The sequence below is a fragment of the Oncorhynchus clarkii genome, chromosome 17, assembly GCF_045791955.1.
Source record: "Oncorhynchus clarkii lewisi isolate Uvic-CL-2024 chromosome 17, UVic_Ocla_1.0, whole genome shotgun sequence".
Lineage (NCBI taxonomy): Eukaryota > Metazoa > Chordata > Actinopteri > Salmoniformes > Salmonidae > Oncorhynchus > Oncorhynchus clarkii.
Window position 1 is genome coordinate 76,461,220 of NC_092163.1, and position 26,140 is coordinate 76,487,359.

The 26,140-nt window shown below is 44.4% G+C and overlaps 2 protein-coding genes across 4 annotated transcripts in view; one reads left to right on the forward strand and one right to left on the reverse strand.

Annotated features, from left to right (window-relative positions):
- Positions 1-19,111, forward strand: part of LOC139371427 (methionyl-tRNA synthetase 1) — a 53,800-nt gene extending 34,689 nt beyond the window's left edge. Inside the window, exons 17-24 of one of the 2 annotated variants that reach the window (XM_071111835.1) lie at positions 4,251-4,355; positions 5,625-5,820; positions 7,231-7,302; positions 7,727-7,756; positions 10,900-11,034; positions 11,662-11,913; positions 15,473-15,724; positions 18,904-19,111. In XM_071111835.1, coding sequence (XP_070967936.1) covers positions 4,251-4,355; positions 5,625-5,820; positions 7,231-7,302; positions 7,727-7,756; positions 10,900-11,034; positions 11,662-11,913; positions 15,473-15,724; positions 18,904-19,053 — 1,192 coding nt within the window. In that variant the 3' untranslated portion in view covers positions 19,054-19,111. The remainder of the gene's footprint in view (positions 1-4,250; positions 4,356-5,624; positions 5,821-7,230; positions 7,303-7,726; positions 7,757-10,899; positions 11,035-11,661; positions 11,914-15,472; positions 15,725-18,903) is intronic. The other variant, XM_071111836.1, reaches the window with a different exon arrangement.
- Positions 19,112-20,538: 1,427 nt separating this feature from the next.
- LOC139371428 (uncharacterized) lies at positions 20,539-25,732 on the reverse strand. 2 transcript variants are annotated; one of them, XM_071111838.1, is made up of 5 exons: positions 25,573-25,716; positions 24,387-24,982; positions 24,180-24,244; positions 23,451-23,656; positions 21,652-22,834 (listed from the first exon to the last, which is right to left on the reverse strand). In XM_071111838.1, the coding sequence occupies exons 4-5, from the start codon at positions 23,604-23,606 to the stop codon at positions 21,974-21,976; spliced, it is 1,017 nt and encodes a 338-aa protein (XP_070967939.1). In that variant the 5' UTR covers positions 23,607-23,656; positions 24,180-24,244; positions 24,387-24,982; positions 25,573-25,716; the 3' UTR covers positions 21,652-21,973. The 2 variants fall into 2 exon arrangements, with proteins under 2 accessions (XP_070967940.1, XP_070967939.1); XM_071111839.1 differs by lacking the exon at positions 24,387-24,982 and having other exon boundaries at positions 20,539-22,834; positions 25,573-25,732.
- Between the last annotated feature and the right edge of the window lie 408 nt (positions 25,733-26,140).

Here is a 26,140-nt window from a genome sequence, read left to right on the forward strand (position 1 = left end):
AAGTGTATATGTTGTGTTGTGGTCTGGAGAGTTGATGTTGAAGTGTATATGTTGTGTTGTGGTCTGGAGAGTTCATGTTGAAGTTTATATGTTGTGTTGTGGTCTGGAGAGTTCATGCTGAAGTGTTATATGTTGTGTTGTGGTCTGGAGAGTTCATGTTGAAGTGTATATGTTGTGTTGTGGTCTGGAGAGTTCATGTTGAAGTGTATATGTTGTGTTGTGGTCTGGAGAGTTCATGTTGAAGTGTATATGTTGTGTTGTGGTCTGGAGAGTTTATATGTTGTGTTGTGGTCTGGAGAGTTCATGTTGAAGTGTATATGTTGTGTTGTGGTCTGGAGAGTTTATATGTTGTGTTGTGGTCTGGAGAGTTCATGTTGAAGTGTATATGTTGTGTTGTGGTCTGGAGAGTTCATGTTGAAGTTTATATGTTGTGTTGTGGTCTGGAGAGTTCATGTTGAAGTGTATATGTTGTGTTGTGGTCTGGAGAGTTCATGTTGAAGTTTATATGTTGTGTTGTGGTCTGGAGAGTTCATGTTGAAGTGTATATGTTGTGTTGTGGTCTGGAGAGTTCATGTTGAAGTTTATATGTTGTGTTGTGGTCTGGAGAGTTTATATGTTGTGTTGTGGTCTGGAGAGTTCATGTTGAAGTTTATATGTTGTGTTGTGGTCTGGAGAGTTGATGTTGAAGTTTATATGTTGTGTTGTGGTCTGGAGAGTTCATGCTGAAGTTTATATGTTGTGTTGTGGTCTGGAGAGTTTTTATATGTTGTGTTGTGGTCTGGAGAGTTCATGTTGAAGTGTATATGTTGTGTTGTGGTCTGGAGAGTTCATGTTGAAGTTTATATGTTGTGTTGTGGTCTGGAGAGTTCATGTTGAAGTTTATATGTTGTGTTGTGGTCTGGAGAGTTTATATGTTGTGTTGTGGTCTGGAGAGTTCATGTTGAAGTGTATATGTTGTGTTGTGGTCTGGAGAGTTTATATGTTGTGTTGTGGTCTGGAGAGTTCATGTTGAAGTTTATATGTTGTGTTGTGGTCTGGAGAGTGTATATGTTGTGTTGTGGTCTGGAGAGTTCATGTTGAAGTTTATATGTTGTGTTGTGGTCTGGAGAGTTCATGTTGAAGTGTATATGTTGTGTTGTGGTCTGGAGAGTTTTTATATGTTGTGTTGTGGTCTGGAGAGTTCATGTTGAAGTGTATATGTTGTGTTGTGGTCTGGAGAGTTCATGTTGAAGTTTATATGTTGTGTTGTGGTCTGGAGAGTTCATGTTGAAGTTTATATGTTGTGTTGTGGTCTGGAGAGTTTATATGTTGTGTTGTGGTCTGGAGAGTTCATGTTGAAGTGTATATGTTGTGTTGTGGTCTGGAGAGTTCATGTTGAAGTTTATATGTTGTGTTGTGGTCTGGAGAGTTTATATGTTGTGTTGTGGTCTGGAGAGTTTATATGTTGTGTTGTGGTCTGGAGAGTGTATATGTTGTGTTGTGGTCTGGAGAGTTTATATGTTGTGTTGTGGTCTGGAGAGTTTATATGTTGTGTTGTGGTCTGGAGAGTTCATGTTGAAGTTTATATGTTGTGTTGTGGTCTGGAGAGTTTATATGTTGTGTTGTGGTCTGGAGAGTTTATATGTTGTGTTGTGGTCTGGAGAGTTTATATGTTGTGTTGTGGTCTGGAGAGTTTATATGTTGTGTTGTGGTCTGGAGAGTTCATGTTGAAGTTTATATGTTGTGTTGTGGTCTGGAGAGTTCATGTTGAAGTGTATATGTTGTGTTGTGGTCTGGAGAGTTCATGTTGAAGTGTATATGTTGTGTTGTGGTCTGGAGAGTTTATATGTTGTGTTGTGGTCTGGAGAGTTCATGTTGAAGTGTATATGTTGTGTTGTGGTCTGGAGAGTTCATGTTGAAGTGTATATGTTGTGTTGTGGTCTGGAGAGTTCATGTTGAAGTGTATATGTTGTGTTGTGGTCTGGAGAGTTCATGTTGAAGTTTATATGTTGTGTTGTAGTCTGGAGAGTTCATGTTGAAGTGTATATGTTGTGTTGTGGTCTGGAGAGTTCATGTTGAAGTTTATATGTTGTGTTGTAGTCTGGAGAGTTCATGTTGAAGTGTATATGTTGTGTTGTGGTCTGGAGAGTTTATATGTTGTGTTGTGGTCTGGAGAGTTCATGTTGAAGTGTATATGTTGTGTTGTGGTCTGGAGAGTTCATGTTGAAGTTTATATGTTGTGTTGTGGTCTGGAGAGTTTATATGTTGTGTTGTGGTCTGGAGAGTTCATGTTGAAGTTTATATGTTGTGTTGTGGTCTGGAGAGTTGATGTTGAAGTTTATATGTTGTGTTGTGGTCTGGAGAGTTAATGCTGAAGTTTATATGTTGTGTTGTGGTCTGGAGAGTTTATATGTTGTGTTGTGGTCTGGAGAGTTGATGTTGAAGTGTATATGTTGTGTTGTGGTCTGGAGAGTTTATATGTTGTGTTGTGGTCTGGAGAGTTCATGTTGAAGTTTATATGTTGTGTTGTGGTCTGGAGAGTTCATGTTGAAGTTTATATGTTGTGTTGTGGTCTGGAGAGTTCATGTTGAAGTGTATATGTTGTGTTGTGGTCTGGAGAGTTCATGTTGAAGTTTATATGTTGTGTTGTGGTCTGGAGAGTTTATATGTTGTGTTGTGGTCTGGAGAGTTCATGTTGAAGTTTATATGTTGTGTTGTGGTCTGGAGAGTTCATGTTGAAGTTTATATGTTGTGTTGTGGTCTGGAGAGTTTATATGTTGTGTTGTGGTCTGGAGAGTTCATGTTGAAGTGTATATGTTGTGTTGTGGTCTGGAGAGTTCATGTTGAAGTGTATATGTTGTGTTGTGGTCTGGAGAGTTTATATGTTGTGTTGTGGTCTGGAGAGTGTATATGTTGTGTTGTGGTCTGGAGAGTTCATGTTGAAGTTTATATGTTGTGTTGTGGTCTGGAGAGTTTATATGTTGTGTTGTGGTCTGGAGAGTTCATGTTGAAGTTTATATGTTGTGTTGTGGTCTGGAGAGTTTATATGTTGTGTTGTGGTCTGGAGAGTTTATATGTTGTGTTGTGGTCTGGAGAGTTTATATGTTGTGTTGTGGTCTGGAGAGTTGATGTTGAAGTGTATATGTTGTGTTGTGGTCTGGAGATTATATGTTGTGTTGTGGTCTGGAGAGTGTATATGTTGTGTTGTGGTCTGGAGAGTTCATGTTGAAGTTTATATGTTGTGTTGTGGTCTGGAGAGTTCATGTTGAAGTGTATATGTTGTGTTGTGGTCTGGAGAGTTCATGTTGAAGTTTATATGTTGTGTTGTGGTCTGGAGAGTTCATGTTGAAGTGTATATGTTGTGTTGTGGTCTGGAGAGTTCATGTTGAAGTTTATATGTTGTGTTGTGGTCTGGAGAGTTCATGTTGAAGTTTATATGTTGTGTTGTGGTCTGGAGAGTTCATGTTGAAGTTTATATGTTGTGTTGTGGTCTGGAGAGTTCATGTTGAAGTTTATATGTTGTGTTGTGGTCTGGAGAGTTCATGTTGAAGTTTATATGTTGTGGTTTGGAGAGTTGATATGTTGTGTTGTGGTCTGGAGAGTTTATATGTTGTGTTGTGGTCTGGAGAGTTTATATGTTGTGTTGTGGTCTGGAGAGTTCATGTTGAAGCAGCACCACCATAATGTACAACACACTTTGAAATAAGGTCTTATTTGACCGGGTTGCTAATTCTGTTCTGTTCACCCTATCAGGATCTGTTCTGTTCACCCTATCAGGATCTGTTCTGTTCTGTTCACCCTATCAGGATCTTCTCTGTTCTGTTCACCCTATCAGGATCTGTTCTGTTCTATTCACCCTATCAGGATCTGTTCTGTTCACCCTAGGATCTGTTCTGTTCACCCTATCAGGATCTGTTCTGTTCTGTTCACCCTATCAGGATCTGTTCTGTTCTGTTCACCCTATCAGGATCTGTTCTGTTCTGTTCACCCTATCAGGATCTGTTCTGTTCACCCTATCAGGATCTGTTCTGTTCTGTTCACCCTATCAGGATCTGTTCTGTTCTGTTCACCCTATCAGGATCAGTTCTGTTCTGTTCACCCTATCAGGATCTGTTCTGTTCTGTTCACCCTATCAGGATCTGTTCTGTTCACCCTATCAGGATCTGTTCTGTTCACCCTATCAAGATCTTCTCTGTTCTGTTCACCATATCAGGATCTGTTCTGTTCTGTTCACCCTATCAGGATCTGTTCTGTTCTGTTCACCCTATCAGGATCCGGGATGCCCTGAAGTGTATCCTCAACATCTCTCGCCACGGTAACCAGTACATCCAGGTCAACGAACCCTGGAAGAAAATTAAAGGAGACGAAACAGACAGGTTTGTCTATTTCTCTCTCTCTCTCACTCACTCTCTCACTCACTCACTCACACTCACTCTCTCACTCACTCACTCACTCACTCACTCACTCACTCACTCACACACACACACACACACACACACACACACACACACACACACACACACACACACACACACACACACACACACACACACACACACACACACACACACACACAGGTCACACAACAGGTCACACATCTTGATGTTGTGATGGCACGCTGTGGAATTTCACCCAATAGATATGGGAGTTTATCAAAATTGGATTTGTTTCCAAATTATTTTGGGGTCTGTGTAATCTGAGGGAAATATGTCTCTCTAATATGGTTAAACATTTGTCAGGAGGTTAGGAAGTGCAGCTCAGTTTCCATCTCATTTTGTGGGCAGTGAGCACATAGCCTGTCTTCTCTTGAGAGCCATGTCTGCCTACGGCGGCCTTTCTCAATAGAAAGGCTATGCTCACTGAGTCTGTACATAGTCAAAGCTTTCCTTAATGTTTGGTCAGTCACAGTGGTCAGGTATTCTGCCACTGTGTACTCTCTGTGTAGGGCCAAATAGCATTCTAGTTTGCTCTTTTTTGTAAATTCTTTCCCATGTGCCAAGTAATTATCTTTTTGTTTTCTCATGATTTGGTTGGGTCTAATTGTGCTGCTGTCCTGGGGCTCTGTAGGGTGTGTTTGTGTTTGTGAACAGAGCCCCAGGACCAGCTTGCTTAGGGGACTCTTCTCCAGGTTCATCTCTCTGTAGGTGATGGCTTTGTTATGGAAGGTTTGGGAATCGCTTCCTTTTAGGTGGTTGTAGAATTTAACGGCTCTTTTCTGGATTTTGATAATTAGTGGGTATCGGCCTAATTCTGCTCTGCATGCATTATTTGGTGTTCTACGTTGTACACGGAGGATATTTTTCCATAATTTTGCATGCAGAGTCTCAATTTGGTTTTCGTCTCATTTTGTAAATTCTTGGTTGGTGAGCGGACCCCAGACCTCACAACCATACAGGGCAATAGGTTCTATAATTGATTCAAGTATTTTTTTAGCCAGATCCTAATTGGTATGTTGAAATTTCTCTCTTTCGCTTTCACTCTCTGTCCCTCTCTCTCTCAGTAATGCCCCCCCCCCCCCTCTCTCTCTCAGTAATGCCCCCCTCTCTTCCAGGCAGCGATCGGGTACAGTGACAGGTGTGTCTGAATGTGGCGAGCCTGCTGTCCCTCTCTCTCTCAGTAATGCCCTTCCTCCCCCCCTCTTCCAGGCAGCGATCGGGTACAGTGACAGGTGTGTCTGTGAATGTGGCGTGCCTGCTGTCCGTCATGCTCCAGCCCTACATGCCAACGGTCAGTCACACCATCCGCCAGCAGCTGAACGCTCCGCCCTCCGTTACCGGGACCCTGCTGCAGGGCACGGGGAACTTCGTCTGCTCTCTGCCCGCCGGGCATCACATTGGCACGGTGAGGAAAGATCTGTTAGATATGAACAGAGGGAAATCACTTTGTCACGTGTTCCATTATATTTCTACGATGTTGATGTTGGTTAGAGACTCAGTAGCTCTTAGCAGTATAATCTTCTTGTCTTGGAGACATTTATGGCATTTTAAACATGTTTTTATATTTTTATATTATACTATGTCTGATTTTGTACTATAAAGTTGTCTAAATTCCAACTCCTTCGTGTTCCTGTCTCGCTCTGTCCCTGTCTCTCTCTCTCGCTCTGTCTCCTGTCTCGCTCTGTCCCTGTCTCTCTCTCTCGCTCTGTCCCTGTCTCTCTCTGTCCCTGTCTCGCTCTGTCCCTGTCTCGCTCTGTCCCTGTCTCGCTCTGTCCCTGTCTCTCCCTGTCTGTCTCTCTCTGTCTCTCTCTCGCTCTGTCCCTGTCTCGCTCTGTCCCTGTCTCGCTCTGTCCTGTCTCGCTCTGTCCCTGTCTCGCTCTGTCCCTGTCTCGCTCTGTCCCGGTCTCTCTCTGTCCCTGTCTCGCTCTGTCCCTGTCTCGCTCTGTCCCTGTCTCGCTCTGTCCCTGTCTCTCTCTGTCACTGTCTCTCTCTGTCCCTGTCTCTCTCTGTCCCTGTCTCTCTCTGTCCCTGTCTCTCTCTGTTCCTGTCTCGCTCTGTCCCTGTCTCGCTCTGTCCCTGTCTCTCTCTGTCCCTGTCTCGCTCTGTCCCTGTCTCTCTCTGTCACTGTCTCTCTCTGTCCCTGTCTCTCTCTGTCACTGTCTCTCTCTGTCCCTGTCTCTCTCTGTCCCTGTCTCTCTCTGTCCCTGTCTCTCTCTGTTCCTGTCTCTCTCTGTCCCTGTCTCTCTCTGTCCCTGTCTCGCTCTGTCCCTGTCTCGCTCTGTTCCTGTCTCGCTCTGTTCCTGTCTCGCTCTGTTCCTGTCTCTCTCTGTCACTGTCTCTCTCTGTCACTGTCTCTCTCTGTCACTGTCTCTCTCTGTCACTGTCTCACTCTGTCCCTGTCTCTCTCTGTCTCTCTCTCTTTCTCGCTCTGTCCCTCACGCTCTCTCTGTCCCTATCTCTCTCCCTGTGTCTCTCTCTATCCCTATCTCTGTCCCTCACTCCATCTCTCTCTCTGTCACTCCCTGTCTTTCTCTCTGTCCCTATCTCTGTCGCTGTCTCTCCCTGTCTCTCTCTCTGTCCCTGTCTCTCTGTCCCTCACTCTCTCTCTGTCCCTCACTCTCTCTCTGTCCCTCACTCTCTCTCTCTCTGTCTCTCTCTCTCTCTCTCTCTCTCTCTCTCTCTCTCTCTCTCTCTCTCTCTCTCTCTCACTCTCTCTCTGTCCCTGTCTCTCTCTCTGTCCCTGTCTCTCTCTCTCTGTCCCTGTCTCTCTCTGTCCCTGTCTCTCTCTCTGTCCCTGTCACTCCGTCTCACGCAGGTCAGCCCGTTGTTCCAGAAACTAGAGTCTGAACAGATCGAGTCTCTGAAGAAGAGGTTTGGAGGACAGCAGGTCAGTGCAGTGGTGAAGGTTAAGAGATGACAGACTAAAATAGTGTCAATTAGATACCGGTAGTGAAAGGAACATTTACTTAAACCAAAAATAGTGTTTTTATAAAATTCCAGGATGGTTACTTTGATATTTCAACAGGTAGGTAGATGAAATGCCAAACGGACAACGGTAATATAGTACAGTGGTATTGTCCTCAGACAGTGCTGCTCTCTTAGCTTAGTGTATTATAATAAGAATTCTATTATAAGGCTCAAGACTGTTCAAGAAGAGGTGCGTTGGCGTACCTTGAATAGGTGCAGGGGAATCGATATCCTCTCCTCCTCGATCCCTCCTCAAAACCACAGTGGCAGGGCAGACGTTTTGGGGTTTTTTAAATTCAGGAGTGGGCCTTTATCTAAATCTTGTCCTCAATCCCTCCTTCCAGCCAGAGGAGGAGGAAGAAGCCAAACCGAAGGTATCTCACCTTGCTGTGTGTTCTGTATGGAGTGATACAATTACTGTAGACACTTAACGTCACTGTAGACACTCTATATTACTGTAGACACTTAACACTACTGTAGGCAGTTAACATTACTGTAGACACTTAACACTACTGTAGACACTTAACACTACTGTAGACACTGTTAATGCTCCATATTACTGTAGACACTTAACACTACTGTAGACACTGTTAATGCTCCATATTACTGTAGACACTTAACATTACTGTAGACACTTAACACTACTGTAGACACTTAACACTACTGTAGACACTGTTAATGCTCCATATTACTGTAGACACTTAACATTACTGTAGACACTTAACATTACTGTAGACACTTAACACTACTGTAGACACTTAACACTACTGTAGACACTTAACACTACTGTAGACACTGTTAATGCTCCATATTACTGTAGACACTTAACACTACTGTAGACACTTAACACTACTGTAGACACTTAACACTACTGTAGACACTTAACACTACTGTAGACACTTAACACTACTGTAGACACTTAACACTACTGTAGACACTTAACATTACTGTAGACACTGTTAACGCTCTATATTACTGTAGACACTGTTAATGCTCCATATTACTGTAGACACTTAACACTACTGTAGACACTGTTAACACTCCATATTACTGTAGACACTGTTAACGCTCCATATTACTCACTTAACAACACTACTGTAGACACTTAACACTACTGTAGACACTGTTAACACTCCATATTACTGTTGTCGTGTCTTTGGCTATGCCGGATTAAGTGATATGACATGCTATTCTATAAAATCCTTTCTCTGTAATTAATATTATCTGATTGAGCTAATCATGTAAATGTAATTAACTAGAGAGTCGGGCACCACAAAATAATATTTATAGAGCTGTTATCTTCCGAATAAACTCTTAAAGACCTAGTAATATTTTACATCAATAGCAGTCAATATTAATCGTCACCTTATTTCAGTCTCATCTGAAAATTGTAAATTCTTGGTTAACAAGTTGAATCAGCAATACATAATTGTGTTTAATTATTTATTTACTAAATACATATCTAATCACACAGAATTACATATACACAGAATGAATCATACATTGATTACAAATTATGTAATAAAGGAAAACGTCCCTAGCGGACGGAACAGATATGACAGCTGGTTACACAAAGAAAAGTGGGTTGGGTTTGAGTGAAAGAGCGGGAAGACTGAAGAACAAAGGGAGAATCTGTGCTATCGTAAATACAGTATCTTATGCATTCTAAATTACCACTCATTTGGAAAAGGAAAATGCAATAAATATTTACTCTGAGCTGCGCTTCAGTAGGTTGGTGGTAGATGGAAGGCCGTGTTGCCAAACCGAGTCCTTTGTTTTTTGAAGAGTGTCTCTGGTGGTGAACGGGATACGTTGTAGTGTCGTCATTGTGTGGTAGATGGGATACTCTGTCCGTCCTTTCCTAGCCCACATTTGCAGCTGCTGCTGCTAACTCAACGGCTAGGAGGTATCACTTCTGTAGCGAATAAGAGTTCAAAGTTCATACCATTCGCAACCAAAGCTCACGCTGAGGTTGGCTTCGTTCTGTAGTTGACATGTTAGTCCTTTTCAACATATGGACCGTCGTCCTCGGAACAGGAGGTTATATTGTCGTCAAGGCTTTATATAGGAAGGGAGAGGAGGGCGTTGGTTATAACCAATGTCTCTTCACGTTGGTGGGCCACTGATTGAGCAGAGCCCTAATTTATTGAAAACCCAAATCTCTCATTTGGAAGCTAAAATTACATTTTAATCTTTTCACCAATTATTTCATATTCAAACATTTAAATTGCACAACAATTCCATGTGAATCTGATAACTCTGATGTGTAGACTTTCCACTGTAGAGTTTATGTCATCCTATCATTGATGAGAATGTCTCAGATGACAACCGAACTGACATCATATTCATTAAGTTCCAACGCATATGTTCAACTGGTCGGATTACCAGAATATAGTTAATTTCCCCCCACCTTCGGATGTTCCCAGAATCTCTATGTTAACCAAAGGATTTTCAATAGTCACATCAGTAGGGTAGAGAGAGGAAAAGGGGGGAGTGGGTATTTATGACTGTCATAAACCTACCCCCAGCCAACGTCATGACACTGTTAACGCTCCATATTACTGTAGACACTGTTAACACTCCATATTACTGTAGACACTGTTAACGCTCCATATTACTGTAGACACTTAACGCTCCATATTACTGTAGACACTTAACATTACTGTAGACACTTAACATTACTGTAGACACTTAACACTACTGTAGACACTTAACACTACTGTAGACACTTAACATTACTGTAGACACTTAACACTACTGTAGACACTTAACATTACTGTAGACACTGTTAACGCTCCATATTACTGTAGACACTGTTAACGCTCCATATTACTGTAGACACTGTTAACACTCCATATTACTGTAGACACTTAACATTACTGTAGACACTGTTAACGCTCCATATTACTGTAGACACTTAACACTCCATATTACTGTAGACACTGTTAACACTCCATATTACTGTTAACGCTCCATATTACTGTAGACACTGTTAACACTCCATATTACTGTAGACACTTAACACTCCATATTACTGTAGACACTGTTAGCACTCCATATTACTGTAGACACTTAACACTCCATATTACTGTAGACACTGTTAGCACTCCATATTACTGTAGACACTTAACGCTCCATATTACTGTAGACACTGTTAACACTCCATATTACTGTTAACGCTCCATATTACTGTAGACACTGTTAACGCTCCATATTACTGTAGACACTTAACGTTCCATATTGGTGTTCCATTCATGTGTGGCCCATATGTCTTCATTAATTCACACTAACTCATACTAAACAATTAGATTTTATCGCTCCGGATAAAATAAGAAAATGTGTGCTTTTATTTAATTTATTTTTGAGGGAATGAAAATGTCTTAGTTTTGTTGTTCCCATTAACACATTAACATTGTATGATAGCTTTCTTAACAACAAATGTTTATTTTCTGAGAGTGAAATGTACTAGTGATTGTTGGAGAAGAATTGCTTAACACATGAAACCCGTCTATTCTAGCCAAAGACGACAGCCCAGCCTGATGTCAACGCCCAGCCTGCTACAACCCCAGCTTCAGGTCTGGCTGCTCAGACTGCAGTGAACGGTGCAGACGCTGAGAGAGCCAGGGAGTTAACACTGGCTGTGGCAGAACAGGTAAGATGGGGGGGGGGAACAAATGTAACGAATTAGGAATTAGGGGTGAAACAATGGAAGTTTAAGCAATTAAATAATCGTCCCCTAAGACATGATTTTCACCAGAAATGTCTCGTTGGTTTGACGTCCTGATATTGGGACATTGTTACCAATGTGGGATATTGTGTAATGTGGATGATTCCTGATGCTCACGTTACCTCTCGATCAAACATCGAAACGTGATATTTGTCCTGATGACTGACTCTTCTATTCTACATTATTTCTGCTCCAGGGAGAGACGGTGTTCATTAATTAACTGACTAGTTGGTAATGTTGTCAGTCTAACCTGTTCTCTGCCAGTGGGAGAAGGTGCTAGTTGGTAATGTCGTCAGTCTAACCTGTTCTCTGACAGGGGGAGAAGGTGCTAGTTGGTAATGTCGTCAGTCTAACCTGCTCTCTGCTCTCTACCAGGGGGAGAAGGTGCTAGTTGGTAATGTCGTCAGTCTAACCTGCTCTCTGTTCTCTACCAGGGGGAGAAGGTGCTAGTTGGTAATGTCGTCAGTCTAACCTGCTCTCTGCTCTCTACCAGGGGGAGAAGGTGCTAGTTGGTAATGTCGTCAGTCTAACCTGCTCTCTGTTCTCTACCAGGGCGAGAAGGTCCGGACCCTGAAGGGCCAGAAGGCAGAGAAAACTGTGATTGGAGCAGAGGTCACCAAACTACTGGAACTGAAGAAACAGCTGTCCCTGGCTGAGGGAAAGGACCCAGAACCAGTGCTGACAAAAGGGAAGAAGAACGCCCAGCCTGCCACAACCCCAGCTTCAGATCCGGCTGCTCAGACTGCAGTGAACGGTGCAGACTCTGAGAGAGCCAGGGAGTTAACACTGGCTGTGGCAGAACAGGTAACATGGGGAAGAACAAATGTAACGAATTAGGAATTAGGGGTGAAACAATGGAATAACTGGCCCCTAAGACATGATTTTCACCAGAAATGTCTTGTTACTTTGCCATGCGGGACATAGTCATGTGTAAAGTGACACAACCATAGCATTTCAAGTCATGTCCGTGTATCCATGGGTGGGCTTGAGGTAATGAGGACTATCTAGCTGGTATTAATGACCCGACTTCACATAACACGCCCAATAACGGCATTTGCGCCAAGCAAACCACTGTTTTTCAATAGAGAACTAAGTTTCAATTACGTAAACGGCTACAGTGTTACCCACTTCTACACCTGGTCCCTCAGTGAGCTAACTGTTACCCACTTCTACACCTGGCCCCTCAGTGAGCTAACTGTTACCCACTTCTACACCTGACCCCTCAGTGAGCTAACTGTTACCCACTTCTACACCTGACCCCTCAGTGAGCTAACTGTTACCCACTTCTACACCTGACCCCTCAGCCAGCTAACTGTTACCCACTTCTACACCTGACCCCTCAGTGAGCTAACTGTTACCCACTTCTACACCTGACCCCTCAGTGAGCTAACTGTTACCCACTTCTACACCTGGACCCTCAGTGAGCTAACTGTTACCCACTTCTACACCTGGACCCTCAGTGAGCTAACTGTTACCCACTTCTACACCTGACCCCTCAGTGAGCTAACTGTTACCCACTTCTACACCTGACCCCTCAGTGAGCTAACCGTTACTCACTTCTACACCTGACCCCTCAGTGAGCTAACTGTTACCCACTTCTACACCTGGACCCTCAGTGAGCTAACTGTTACCCACTTCTACACCTGACCCCTCAGTGAGCTAACTGTTACCCACTTCTACACCTGACCCCTCAGTGAGCTAACTGTTACCCACTTCTACACCTGGACCCTCAGTGAGCTAACTGTTACCCACTTCTACACCTGGCCCCTCAGTGAGCTAACTGTTACCCACTTCTACACCTGACCCCTCAGTGAGCTAACTGTTACCCACTTCTACACCTGGACCCTCAGTGAGCTAACTGTTACCCACTTCTACACCTGGCCCCTCAGTGAGCTAACTGTTACCCACTTCTACACCTGGCCCCTCAGTGAGCTAACTGTTACCCACTTCTACACCTGACCCCTCAGCCAGCTAACTGTTACCCACTTTTACACCTGACCCCTCAGTGAGCTAACTGTTACCCACTTCTACACCTGACCCCTTAGTGAGCTAACTGTTACCCACTTCTACACCTGACCCCTCAGTGAGCTAACTGTTACCCACTTCTACACCTGACCCCTCAGTGAGCTAACTGTTACCCACTTCTACACCTGACCCCTCAGCCAGCTAACTGTTACCCACTTTTACACCTGACCCCTCAGTGAGCTAACTGTTACCCACTTTTACACCTGACCCCTCAGTGAGCTAACTGTTACCCACTTTTACACCTGACCCCTCAGTGAGCTAACTGTTACCCACTTTTACACCTGGCCCCTCAGTGAGCTAACTTCTACACCTGACCCCTCAGTGAGCTAACTTCTACACCTGACCCCTCAGTGAGCTAACTTCTACACCTGGCCCCTCAGTGAGCTAACTTCTACACCTGACCCCTCAGTGAGCTAACTTCTACACCTGACCCCTCAGTGAGCTAACTTCTACACCTGGCCCCTCAGTGAGTTAACTTCTACACCTGGCCCCTCAGTGAGCTAACTGTTACCCACTTCTACACCTGACCCCTCAGCCAGCTAACTGTTACCCACTTTTACACCTGACCCCTCAGTGAGCTAACTGTTACCCACTTCTACACCTGGACCCTCAGTCAGTGAGCTAACTGTTACCCACCACTTCAGTGACACCTGGCCCCTCAGTGAGCTAACTGTTACCCACTTCTACACCTGGACCCTCAGTCAGTGAGCTAACTAACTGTTACCCACTTCTACACCTGGCCCCTCAGTGAGCTAACTGTTACCCACTTCTACACCTGGACCCTCAGTGAGCTAACTGTTACCCACTTGACCCCTCTACACCTGGCCCCTCAGTGAGCTAACTGTTACCCACTTCTACACCTGACCCCTCAGTGAGCTAACTGTTACCCACTTTTACACCTGACCCCTCAGTGAGCTAACTGTTACCCACTTCTACACCTGACCCCTCAGTGAGCTAACTGTTACCCACTTCTACACCTGACCCCTCAGTGAGCTAACTTCTACACCTGACCCCTCAGTGAGCTAACTTCTACACCTGGCCCCTCAGTGAGCTAACTGTTACCCACTTCTACACCTGACCCCTCAGTGAGCTAACTTCTACACCTGACCCCTCAGTGAGCTAACTTCTACACCTGACCCCTCAGTGAGCTAACTTCTACACCTGACCCCTCAGTGAGCTAACTTCTACACCTGACCCCTCAGTGAGCTTGACACCTTGTGCAGACCAAGTGAAGGGGCATTTAGATATTGATTTACCAGTTTGTAATGACGACAGTCTAGCTTGTTATGACGAAAGTATCTAGCTAGTAATGAATTAATTAGTTGATAATACTGACTCACTATGTTCAACCACTGGGTTATCTATGGCAGGTCGAGAAGGTGTTCATTAATTAACTGACTAGTTGGTAATGTCGTCAGTCTAACCCTGCTCTCTGCTCTCTACCAGGGGGAGATGGTGTTCATTAATTAACTGACTAGTTGATAATGTTGTCAGTCTAACCCTGCTCTCTGTTCTCTACCAGGGGGAGAAGGTGCTAGTTGGTAATGTCGTCAGTCTAACCTGCTCTCTGTTCTCTACCAGGGGGAGAAGGTGCTAGTTCATAATGTCGTCAGTCTAACCTGTTCTCTACCGGGGGGAGATAGTGCTAGTTGATAATGTCGTCAATCTAACCTGTTCTCTACCAGGGGGAGAAGGTGCTAGTTGGTAATGTCGTCAGTCTAACCTGTTGTCTACCAGGGGGAGAAGGTGTTCATTAATTAACTGACTAGTTGATAATGTCGTCAGTCTAACCTGTTCTCTACCGGGGGGAGAAGGTGCTAGTTGGCAATGTCGTCAGTCTAACCTGCTCTCTGCTCTCTACCAGGGGGAGAAGGTGCTAGTTGGTAATGTCGTCAGTCTAACCTGTTCTCTACCAGGGGGAGAAGGTGCTAGTTGGCAATGTCGTCAGTCTAACCTGCTCTCTGCTCTCTACCAGGGGGAGATGGTGCTAGTTGATAATGTCGTCAGTCTAACCTGCTCTCTGCTCTCTACCAGGGGGAGAAGGTGCTAGTTGGTAATGTCGTCAGTCTAACCTGTTGTCTACCAGGGGGAGAAGGTGTTCATTAATTAACTGACTAGTTGGTAATGTCGTCAGTCTTACCTGCTCTCTGTTCTCTACCAGGGGGAGATGGTGCTAGTTGATAATGTCGTCAGTCTAACCTGCTCTCTGCTCTCTACCAGGGGGAGAAGGTAGTAGTTGGTAATGTCGTCAGTCTAACCTGCTCTCTGCTCTCTACCAGGGGGAGAAGGTGCTAGTTGGTAATGTCGTCAGTCTAACCTGCTCTCTGTTCTCTACCAGGGCGAGAAGGTCCGGACCCTGAAGGGCCAGAAGGCAGAGAAAACTGTGATTGGAGCAGAGGTCACCAAACTACTGGAACTGAAGAAACAGCTGTCCCTGGCTGAGGGAAAGGACCCAGAACCAGTCCTGACAAAAGGGAAGAAGAACGCCCAGCCTGCCACAACCCCAGCTTCAGATCCGGCTGCTCAGACTGCAGTGAACGGTGCAGACTCTGAGAGAGCCAGGGAGTTAACACTGGCTGTGGCAGAACAGGTAACATGGGGAAGAACAAATGTAACGAATTAGGAATTAGGGGTGAAACAATGGAATAACTGGCCCCTAAGACATGATTTTCACCAGAAATGTCTTGTTACTTTGCCATGCGGGACATAGTCATGTGTAAAGTGACACAACCATAGCATTTCAAGTCATGTCCGTGTATCCATGGGTGGGCTTGAGGTAATGAGGACTATCTAGCTGGTATTAATGACCCGACTTCACATAACACGCCCAATAACGGCATTTGCGCCAAGCAAACCACTGTTTTTCAATAGAGAACTAAGTTTCAATTACGTAAACGGCTACAGTGTTACCCACTTCTACACCTGGTCCCTCAGTGAGCTAACTGTTACCCACTTCTACACCTGGCCCCTCAGTGAGCTAACTGTTACCCACTTCTACACCTGACCCCTCAGTGAGCTAACTGTTACCCACTTCTACACCTGACCCCTCAGTGAGCTAACTGTTACCCACTTCTACACCTGACCCCTCAGCCAGCTAACTGTTACCCACTTCTACACCTGGCCCCTCAGTGAGCTAACTGTTACCCACTTCTACACCTGACCCCTCAGTGAGCTAACTGTTACCCACTTCTACACCTGACCCCTCAGTGAGCTAACTGTTACCCACTTCTACACCTGACCCCTCAGTGAGCTAACTGTTACCCACTGACCCCTCAGTGAGCTAACTGTTACACACCTGACCCCTCAGTGAGCTAACTGTTACCCACTTCTACACCTGACCCCTCAGTGAGCTAACTGTTACCCACTTCACACCTGACCCCTCAGTGAGCTAACTGTTACCCACTTCTACACCTGTCAGCCAGCTAACTGTTACCCACTTTTACACCTGACACCAGCTAACTGTTACCCACTTCTACACCTGGCCCCTCAGTGAGCTAACTGTTACCCTAACCCCTCAGTGAGCTAACTGTTACCCACTTCTACACCTGACCCCTCAGTGAGCTAACTGTTACCCACTCACACCTGGCCCCTCAGTGAGCTAACTGTTACCCTCTTCTACACCTGACCCCTCAGTGAGCTAACTGTTACCTGACCCCTCAGTGAGCTAACTGTTACCCACTCAGTGAGCTAACTGTTACCCACTTTTACACCTGACCCCTCAGTGAGCTAACTGTTACCCACTTTTACACCTGGCCCCTCAGTGAGCTAACTGTTACCCACTTCTACACCTGACCCCTCAGTGAGCTAACTTCTACACCTGACCCCTCAGTGAGCTAACTTCTACACCTGACCCCTCAGTGAGCTTGACACCTTGTGCAGACCAAGTGAAGGGGCATTTAGATATTGATTTACCAGTTTGTAATGACTACAGTCTAGCTTGTTATGACGAAAGTATCTAGCTAGTAATGAATTAATTAGTTGATAATACTGACTCACTGTGTTCAACCACTGGGTTATCTATGGCAGGTCGAGAAGGTGTTCATTAATTAACTGACTAGTTGGTAATGTCATCAGTCTAACCTGTTGTCTACCAGGGGGAGAAGGTGTTCATTAATTAACTGACTAGTTGGTAATGTCGTCAGTCTAACCCTGCTCTCTGCTCTCTACCAGGGGGAGATGGTGCAGGGGGAGATGGTGGCAATGTCGTCAGTCTAACCTTCTCTGCTCTCTACCAGGGGGAGAAGGTGCTAGTTGGTAATGTCGTCAGTCTAACCTGTTGTCTAATTAACTGACTAGTTGGTAATGTCGTCAGTCTAACCTGCTCTCTGTTCTCTACCAGGGGGAGATGGTGCTAGTTGATAACCTGCTCTCTGCTCTCTACCAGGGGAGAAGGTGCTAGTTGGTAATGTCGTCAGTCTAACCTGTTGTCTACCAGGGGGAGAAGGTGCTAGTTGGTAATGTCGTCAGTCTGACCAGGGGGAGAAGGTGCTAGTTGGTAATGTCGTCAGTCTAACCCTGCTCTCTGCTCTCTACCAGGGGGAGATGGTGTTCATTAATTAACTGACTAGTTGATAATGTCGTCAGTCTAACCTGCTCTCTGCTCTCTGCTAGTTCATAATGTCGTCAGTCTCTACCGGGGGGAGATGGTGCTAGTTGATAATGTCGTCAATCTAACCTGTTCTCTAGGGGGAGAAGGTGCTAGTTGGTAATGTCGTCAGTCTAACCTGTTGTCTGCTCTCTGCTAACCTGCTACCAGGGGGAGATGGTGTTCATTAATGTCGTCAGTCTAACTGACTAGTTGGTAATGTCATCAGTCTAACCTGTTGTCTACCAGGGGGAGAAGGTGTTCATTAATTAACTGACTAGTTGGTAATGTCGTCAGTCTAACCTGCTCTCTGTTCTCTACCAGGGGGAGATGGTGCTAGTTGGTAATGTCGTCAGTCTAACCTGTCAGTCTAACCTGTTCTCTACCGGGGGGAGATGGTGCTAGTTGATAATGTCTACCAGGGGGAGAAGGTGCTAGTTGGCAATGTCGTCAGTCTAACCTGCTCTCTGCTCTCTACCAGGGGGAGATGGTGCTAGTTGGTAATGTCGTCAGTCTAACCTGCTCTCTGTTCTCTACCAGGGGGAGATGGTGCTAGTTGGTAATGTCGTCAGTCTAACCTGCTCTCTGCCAGGGGGAGATGGTGCTAGTTGGTAATGTCGTCAGTCTAACCTGTCTCCAGGGGGAGAAGGTGCTAGTCCCAGTCTAATCTGCTCTCTGCTCTCTACCAGGGGGAGAAGGTGCTAGTTGGTAATGTCGTCAGTCTAACCTGCTCTCTGTTCTCTACCGTCTAACCTGCTCTCTGTTCTCTACCAGGGGGAGATGGTGCTAGTTGTTCTCTACCAGTAAATGTCGTCAGTCTAACCTGCTCTCTGCTCTCTACCAGGGGGAGATGGTGCTAGTTGGTAATGTCGTCAGTCTAACCTGTTCTCTACCAGGGGGAGAAGGTGCTAGTTGATAATGTCGTCAGTCTAACCTGCTCTCTGCTCTCTACCAGGGGGAGAAGGTGCTAGTTGGTAATGTCGTCAGTCTAACCTGCTCTCTACCAGGGGGAGAAGGTGCTAGTTGGTAATGTCGTCAGTCTAACCTGCTCTCTGCTCTCTGCCAGGGGGAGAAGGTGCTAGTTGATAATGTCGTCAGTCTAACCTGCTCTCTGCTCTCTACCAGGGGGAGAAGGTGCTAGTTGGTAATGTCGTCAGTCTAACCTGCTCTCTGCTCTCTACCAGGGGGAGAAGGTCCGGACCCTGAAGGGCCAGAAGGCAGAGAAAACTGTGATTGGAGCAGAGGTCACCAAACTACTGGAACTGAAGAAACAGCTGTCCCTGGCTGAGGGAAAGGACCCAGAACCAGGGCTGACAAAAGGCAAGAAGAAGTGATTAGAAAGAGAGAGAAGACCGACAAGAGACTGGACAAATATGAGAGAAGTAGAGGCAAGATTTGAATAATAATGAGAAGAAATATGAGACACACAAACACATCTGTGACAGGATGGAAGACGACGTTTTGTTGCTTATGGGGACAGAGTAATAGGAAAGATCAGTAATCGAAGAGGGGGGTGGGGGGTAAAATTGAAAACTGCTACAAAATATTCAGTCAAGACTATTTCTACATCTCTTTACTCGTAGTAGCAGGTTCTAGTAGGCTGCTGGCTCGGTGAGTTCCCCGTCATTTTATCACGGTATCGTGAAGAGATATAAAGTGGTGTCTCTGACCAGGCTGGTGGCACCTGGCTACGGTTCTACTGTCACTATGCAGCCAGTAGTTCAGGTCAGTGTGTGTAGAACGATGTCTGCATAATGATATTGTAATATTGTTATATAAAAATCTATAAAATAAAGAAAAGTCATGTTTTTACATATTCCCACTTCCCATTTATTGAATCAAATAAATACATTTGCTAAAAAATATTTGTTTTGCAAATTCTGTGATAAATGAATTCAGAAACAGAGGCTGAAATGTTATTATTTTCTTAATTTGACACCTTCAAAGATTAAAGCGTTTGTTTGGACCTGATATTCATCTCACTTTACATTTCAATCAAATAGGCATTCCAAGGCAATAAAAATGTTTTTAAAGGATTTCATTTGCAACTCCAAACATACAATAACAAAGTAGTTCCTCGTAATTTAACAGAAATAATTCAACCACTAAACCGATGCATCATTTACAGTGAAATGTTGAATCAATATGGGTACAGTGAAGGTTTTATTTCAGTAGAACTGTGTTCGTATAATACAGGAGTATATAAAATATATTTATATGTGAATCAGGGTAGAGCTCTACATTGTAAATATCACTACCACTAAATTCAGTCAATTTGATAGAAAAAGATGAGCGTTCTAGGTGTAAAACTATCCACGTTCTAGGTGTAAAACTATCCACGTTCTAGGTGTAAAACTATCCAGGTTCTAGGTGTAAAACTATCCAACGTTCTAGGTGTAAAACTATCCAACGTTCTAGGTGTAAAACTATCCACGTTCTAGGTGTAAAACTATCCACGTTCTAGGTGTAAAACTATCCAACGTTCTAGGTGTAAAACTATCCACGTTCTAGGTGTAACTATCCAACACTCTAGGTGTAAAACTATCCACGTTCTAGGTGTAAATCCAACGTTCTAGGTGTAAAACTATCCAACGTTCTAGGTGTAAATCCAACGTTGTAGGTGTAAAACTATCCAACGTTCTAGGTGTAAAACTATCCACGTTCTAGGTGTAACTATCCAACACTCTAGGTGTAAAACTATCCACGTTCTAGGTGTAAATCCAACGTTCTAGGTGTAAAACTATCCAACGTTCTAGGTGTAATTCCAACGTTCTAGGTGTAAATCCAACGTTGTAGGTGTAAAACTATCCACGTTCTAGGTATAAAACTATCCACGCACAGTAAAGCCGTAGCGGCTTATATAAGTACTGAGTTACTGACTGACAAACTTTCCTGAGCTCTATATTATTATTACTATATTATCTATATTACTCCACAAACTGGACACGAAATATGATCTCTGATGGTCTCTGCAGTCTTTAGGTTTGAGGTTGGCGGATGAGGGATAGCCTGGTATTTAGCTACGTTTCCCGGTTGCTTCCCTGGGAAACCAAGGTAGGCTTAGCATTCAGTCAGGTTTAACCAGGCTAGATAAAGGATGTCGTGACAATGAAATGCACTGTCCTCGTTTTAGTTCTCACTACCTTCATACTAGGAATGAGTCCAACACAAGGTTGTCAGAATCGCTTCGTTGACGGAGCCCGATCAATAAAAATTCCTACCAAACCCCCCAATCAATAACTCCTAGCAATGGGAAAAATCACTTTAATTGTTTTTTTTGATTAGCCATAATTTTGGAATCGATGCCGACACCCCGAAACAAATCAGAATTTTCACTAATCACTTCACTCGGCTTAACGAGCAAAACGCCCAATCACAATCGCATTCGTTAGGGCACCCAACAGAAAACGCTTTAAAATGTTCTGCAACAGAACTGAACAAATGTTGTTGTTTTTTGTCCATGTAGTCCCACTTTGTTTCTTTGCATTTGATGCTTAATGAACGTGACCCATGCAACGCTTGGGATAGGTGTTGGTTCACAATCTTCATAGGTAGATGCTTCCGAATCAATTCCTTCATTTTTGGAATCAAAGGCCCCAATCGGTTAATTGAATCTAACCCATCCGTACTTCATACTGAACTCTGCGCTAGACTGAATAACCTAAACGGCCCAATCATTCTACGTTAGTTAACCCATCTGTTTCAAAGATGCTTCCTGAGACGCTCGGCCCTACATGTAGATACAGTACACTGTAACCTCTCAACAGAGAGCATGACCCATCCACCTTCTGAAACTTTTCCTCCTTTTCCTCCTGTATGTCCATCTGTCTGCCACCGTTCATCTGTCTGCCACCGTTCATCTATCTGCCACCGTCCATCTGTCTGCCACCGTCCATCTGTCTGCCACCGTCCATCTGTCTGCCACCGTCCATCTGTCTGCCACCGTCCATCTGTCTGCCACTGTCCATCTGTCTGCCACCGTCCATCTGTCTGCCACCATTCTTTCTCTCCGTGCTTTTCCTTTGACTTGCTCTTCCATCGCTCGCTCTTTCTTTATCTACCCCTTTTCCTTCTTACTTTCTCATACAGTTTTTCAGAAAATTATCATTTAACTTTCTTCTTAAAACATATATTTTGGTTTCTCTCTTAATGCTGTCTAGAAAATGCATTTCAAAGTCACCATCATGTTAAACCCTTCACCGCAAACCTGCTATTCCAAATGCTCATTTTCTGCCTTGTTACTTCCTTCCTCCCTCACTTCCTGGTGTTAACTAGTCTCTCTATCAGGGCTCGGCGTGTCCTCTGCACCTCCTCTCCCAGTCGGTCTATCTCCGCTTTCAACCTCTCGTTCTGATCTGTCAGCTCCTGCACCTTCCTCTCGTTCTCCTGCTCCCTCTCTCTCCTGCTCTTCTTTGCAGAAGAGGAGGATGAGTGTGAGCCGGAGGAAGGGAAGGACAGAGAGTTGCCCCTCTTGCGTTTGTCCTGCCGAGACGAGGAGAACGAGGTGCTAGTAGGAGAGGAAGGAGGAGAGCAGTTGAGAGAGGTGGACGGAGAGGCAGAGGAAGAGCAGGAGGGAGAGGCGGAGGAAGAGCAGGAGGGAGAGGCGGAGGAAGAGCAAGAGGGAGAGTCGGGGACACAGGTGTTTTCCTCCTCGCTGGCGGAGGGAGACTCAGGTTGTTGGACATTGTCGGAGTGATGATGAAGCTGATGATGATGGTGGTGGCTACCGCTCACCATGACCCCTCCTGTCTCCACCATGATCCCTCCTGTCTCCACCATGCCCACCCCTCCGGTCTCCACCATGCCCACCCCTCCCTCGTTCAGCAACTCAAAGAACTCTGGGGGCAACAGGCCCCCTCCTCCTGAGCCACCTCTTTCTCCATCCCTCCCTCCCTCCCTGTCCCCTTGCCTCTCCAGCCTTTCCTCAGCTGGACTCGGACGGGAGGTGTTGGAGGTGGTGTGGTGGGGTGGATGGGTAGGAGGCTCCTCCGGGATCGTGACCCTCTGGACCCCCTCACCTCCGTCCCACGCCTCGCCCCCGACACCCACACCCACCCCGTCTGTCAGCCATGTCAGGGAACAGCTCTCCAGAACATCTAGGAGCTCCGGCTCCTTCTGAAGAAAGTAAAAGAGAACGAGAGAAGAGAAGAGAACGGGAGAGGAGAAGAGAACGGGAGAGGAGAAGAGAACGAGAGAGGGAGAGGAGAAGAGAACGAGAGAGGGAGAGGAGAAGAGAACGAGAGAGGGAGAGGAGAAGAGAACGAGAGAGGGAGAGGAGAACGAGAGAGGGAGAAGAGAAGAGAAAGAGAGAGGGAGAAGAGAAGAGAACGAGAGAGGGAGAAGAGAAGAGAAGAGAACGAGAGAGGGAGAAGAGAAGAGAGGGAGAAGAGAAGGAGAAGAAGAGAACGAGAGAGGGAGAAGAGAAGAGAGGGAGAAGAAGAGAAAGGACAGAGGAGAGGACAAAGGACAGAGGAGAGGACAAAGGGCAGAGAAGAGGAGAAAGGACAGAGAAGAGGAGAAAGGACAGAGGAGAGGAGAGTGTGTACGTTAGGGAATGGTTATGTCGAAGGAGCGTCTTACATCAGCACTGTGGAAAGAGTTGCATCATGAAGAAGAGAAGAAGACAACAACTGATTCAAAAGCCGAAACACGTCGACGATCATCAATCAATCAGTCATCGTTGATAGATCAATCCATATAGATCAAAACTATTTTTAAAATCTCAACTGACCTCAGAGCAGGGAGGGGCACGCGCCAGTTTGGCCCCGCCCCCGTCTGATCCCAGTATATCCTGCAGGTCCTCATACCACGCCTCCAACTCTGCACCACACAGCGGTCCCACACCTGGGGGGTACGGAAAGGGCAGGTGAAGCCACTCGGCAGTCATCCTTCGCTCCGTTACTCAGTCGACACACGCTGGAACGCGCTGGACCAGGACTGTGGATTGTCCAGACAGGAGGGTTCAGTTTTAGAATGATTAAATAATTATTTTAATATATCTCCTGCATGAACTGTTATGTGGTTTCTCTTAACAATAGGCTAGGCATCGGGATCCATATTCAAATCACTCAGGAGAAAGCTATATGTAAGAGAGACTGTTCTATTGCACAGCTAAGTTAGTACATGTGATGAATTATCAAGAGTTGAAGGAGGATAAGCAATTGAACAAAGTACCAATATTGTAATTTCTATATTGTTTGAAAATAGACACTTTTTCACTAAAGGGTCAAATAGTGGCACTTAGTGGACACATGGGTCTACTGCAAAAACCAATGTTTTTTTATATAGAATTATATTGTCAAAAACACGAGCTGTAGTGATGACTTAATTTCAAACATTATCACGTTAAAATCTTTAAAATAAATGCATTGATCTAAGTTATAATGAGGTTAACTTGTCATACAACAGTCAGTAAAAACAACCCTGAAATCAACAGAAGGAACGAGGAAACTCAATTCACCTTCTGAAAGCCTCTTAGGATCAAGTCTGGCAATTGGTCGTTGGCGATAATTTGTCCCAACAAGTCTAGAAAGAATATATGGCATTAATTAACACAACGATTATTCAATACAGTGTGTTGAGATGTTAGAATGTGCTTAAAGGAACATAAATGTATATTTTATAACAGCTGATGTCTACTGAAAATATAATAGCTGAGGCACTCAACTTGACAAAGCATTGTTAAAAATGGTTGAAGGCAGGCCTATAAAACTGATTTGATGTGGATTAAATGAATACAATAACTGGTAATTTTCTGGTAAAAAAAAAAAATGTGTGTGTGTGGAAAATCATCCAAAAACCGGTCACTCCGTAGGGCCTCGAGGGCTCCTGCCACAGTCCAAAATGAATTCTATTTCGATCAAAACATCCTTGATTTCGATTTACACAAACTCGTGAAAAATAACAAATAGATTTCCACATGCAATCTTCCCAACACGCAACATTTTTTTCTTCTAAAAATAGAGGTTTATCGTTGACATTAAATAGTTAAAGGTACTTTAAAAACCACTTGGACGTGAAATAACCTGGGACGACAACACAGCTAGCATGACATAGACAAGTAGACATGCATCAATAAATGCAGCCCAATTCTTTTATGAAGAATATTTCTATCATGTATTCTTTGAAGAATAGATGTTCAGAAAGGTGATATTTATGCAACTGCAGGCTGTGTTTCTCGGATGTGGTGAGGTAGGCTGCGCTGGTTCTCCCAGCCAAGGCATTACGTCATGGAATCAGAGAACAGGACGGCGAAACAAAAGCCTGCGTGAAAACGGTACAAAACACCGGGATGAGACGATGACAACCTTTCTATACTATCCTAATGAAAAGTCCACTCCGAATAGCCATGCGATCTTATTCTGTCAAGACAAATAAGTGTTTATTTGTGTTATTTAATAGGCTATTAACAAAACAAATATAATGTCTGGATAAATGACATCTTATAGATTGATCAAACAAAAGCCTGAACTTTGATAACAGTAAATAATAAGTTAATAAAACCGAAACAAAACTTTGTAAAACGTTATGTAAACGTTTGACAGCTCAGCTGTCTCTGTTATGTCAAACTTCTGAGAGCGAGAGAGCTCGTAGCAGAGAGAACGCCACTTGGGGGTCAAAGTCAAATATCCCTCTCAATCTTGGATATAAATATAACAAATGTCAATTATAATTGCACACGGCAACTGCTGTCCTAAAACAGACATGGGGAAAGTTGCCAAACAACATTCACATTCTTTTCCAAAAGGAGAAACGAGAGACGATCAGCTGCCAAATTAAAATTAGAACTCCTATAGAAGTCCCTAAAAGACAATCAGCAACTTTAAAAACTAATCAGAATAAAATACACTTACCCTTTTTCTTTTAGTACTTCGCTTTCTCGACTGTCTTGGGTTCGGACTGTGTATATATTTTAGTTGAGATTGGTGATAGCTCATGTTAACCATTGTTCGGCTTAGGATACTGAATGTGATTTTTCAGGAACTCGCGGTGATCTTTATATATGGTGACGCCAACCGAGCTCGACGGGAAGTTTTTGTTTTTTGTTTTTTACTTAACCGAAGCCCATTAGCTGATGATGAAATGACTGACAACCAGATGGTACAATAGTAATCTACGCGCTAAATTATTTTGCTTGGCGACATCCAATTGGTAATTGTATTCTACAGTAAAGGCGGGCTCTAAAGGGCCACTGGTTTGTCTCCACTCTGGGTAGTTTGTGTGACGTGAAGATGTGATGCAGCCAGGACGAATTTGGGGCGTAAGGGAGTCACATGAAAGGAATGATGCAATGCTTGGCAACCAATTTCTAGTCGGAAATAAGACCGGGAGAACCAGAGCATGTTTTATTTAACAGTCTCTGGCTCTAACAAAAATTCAAAAAAATACACTTATGCAAGAATATTTTAGAATGTCAAAAGA

Coding starts and splice junctions, on each gene's coding strand:
- LOC139371428 (XM_071111839.1), bottom strand. CDS start 23,606: ATGACTGCCGAGTGGCTTCACCTGCCCTTTCCGTACCCCCCAGGTGTG. Junction 22,835..23,450: donor GTGCCCCTCCCTGCTCTGAG/GTCAGTTGAGAT, acceptor TACTTTCTTCAG/AAGGAGCCGGAGCTCCTAGA.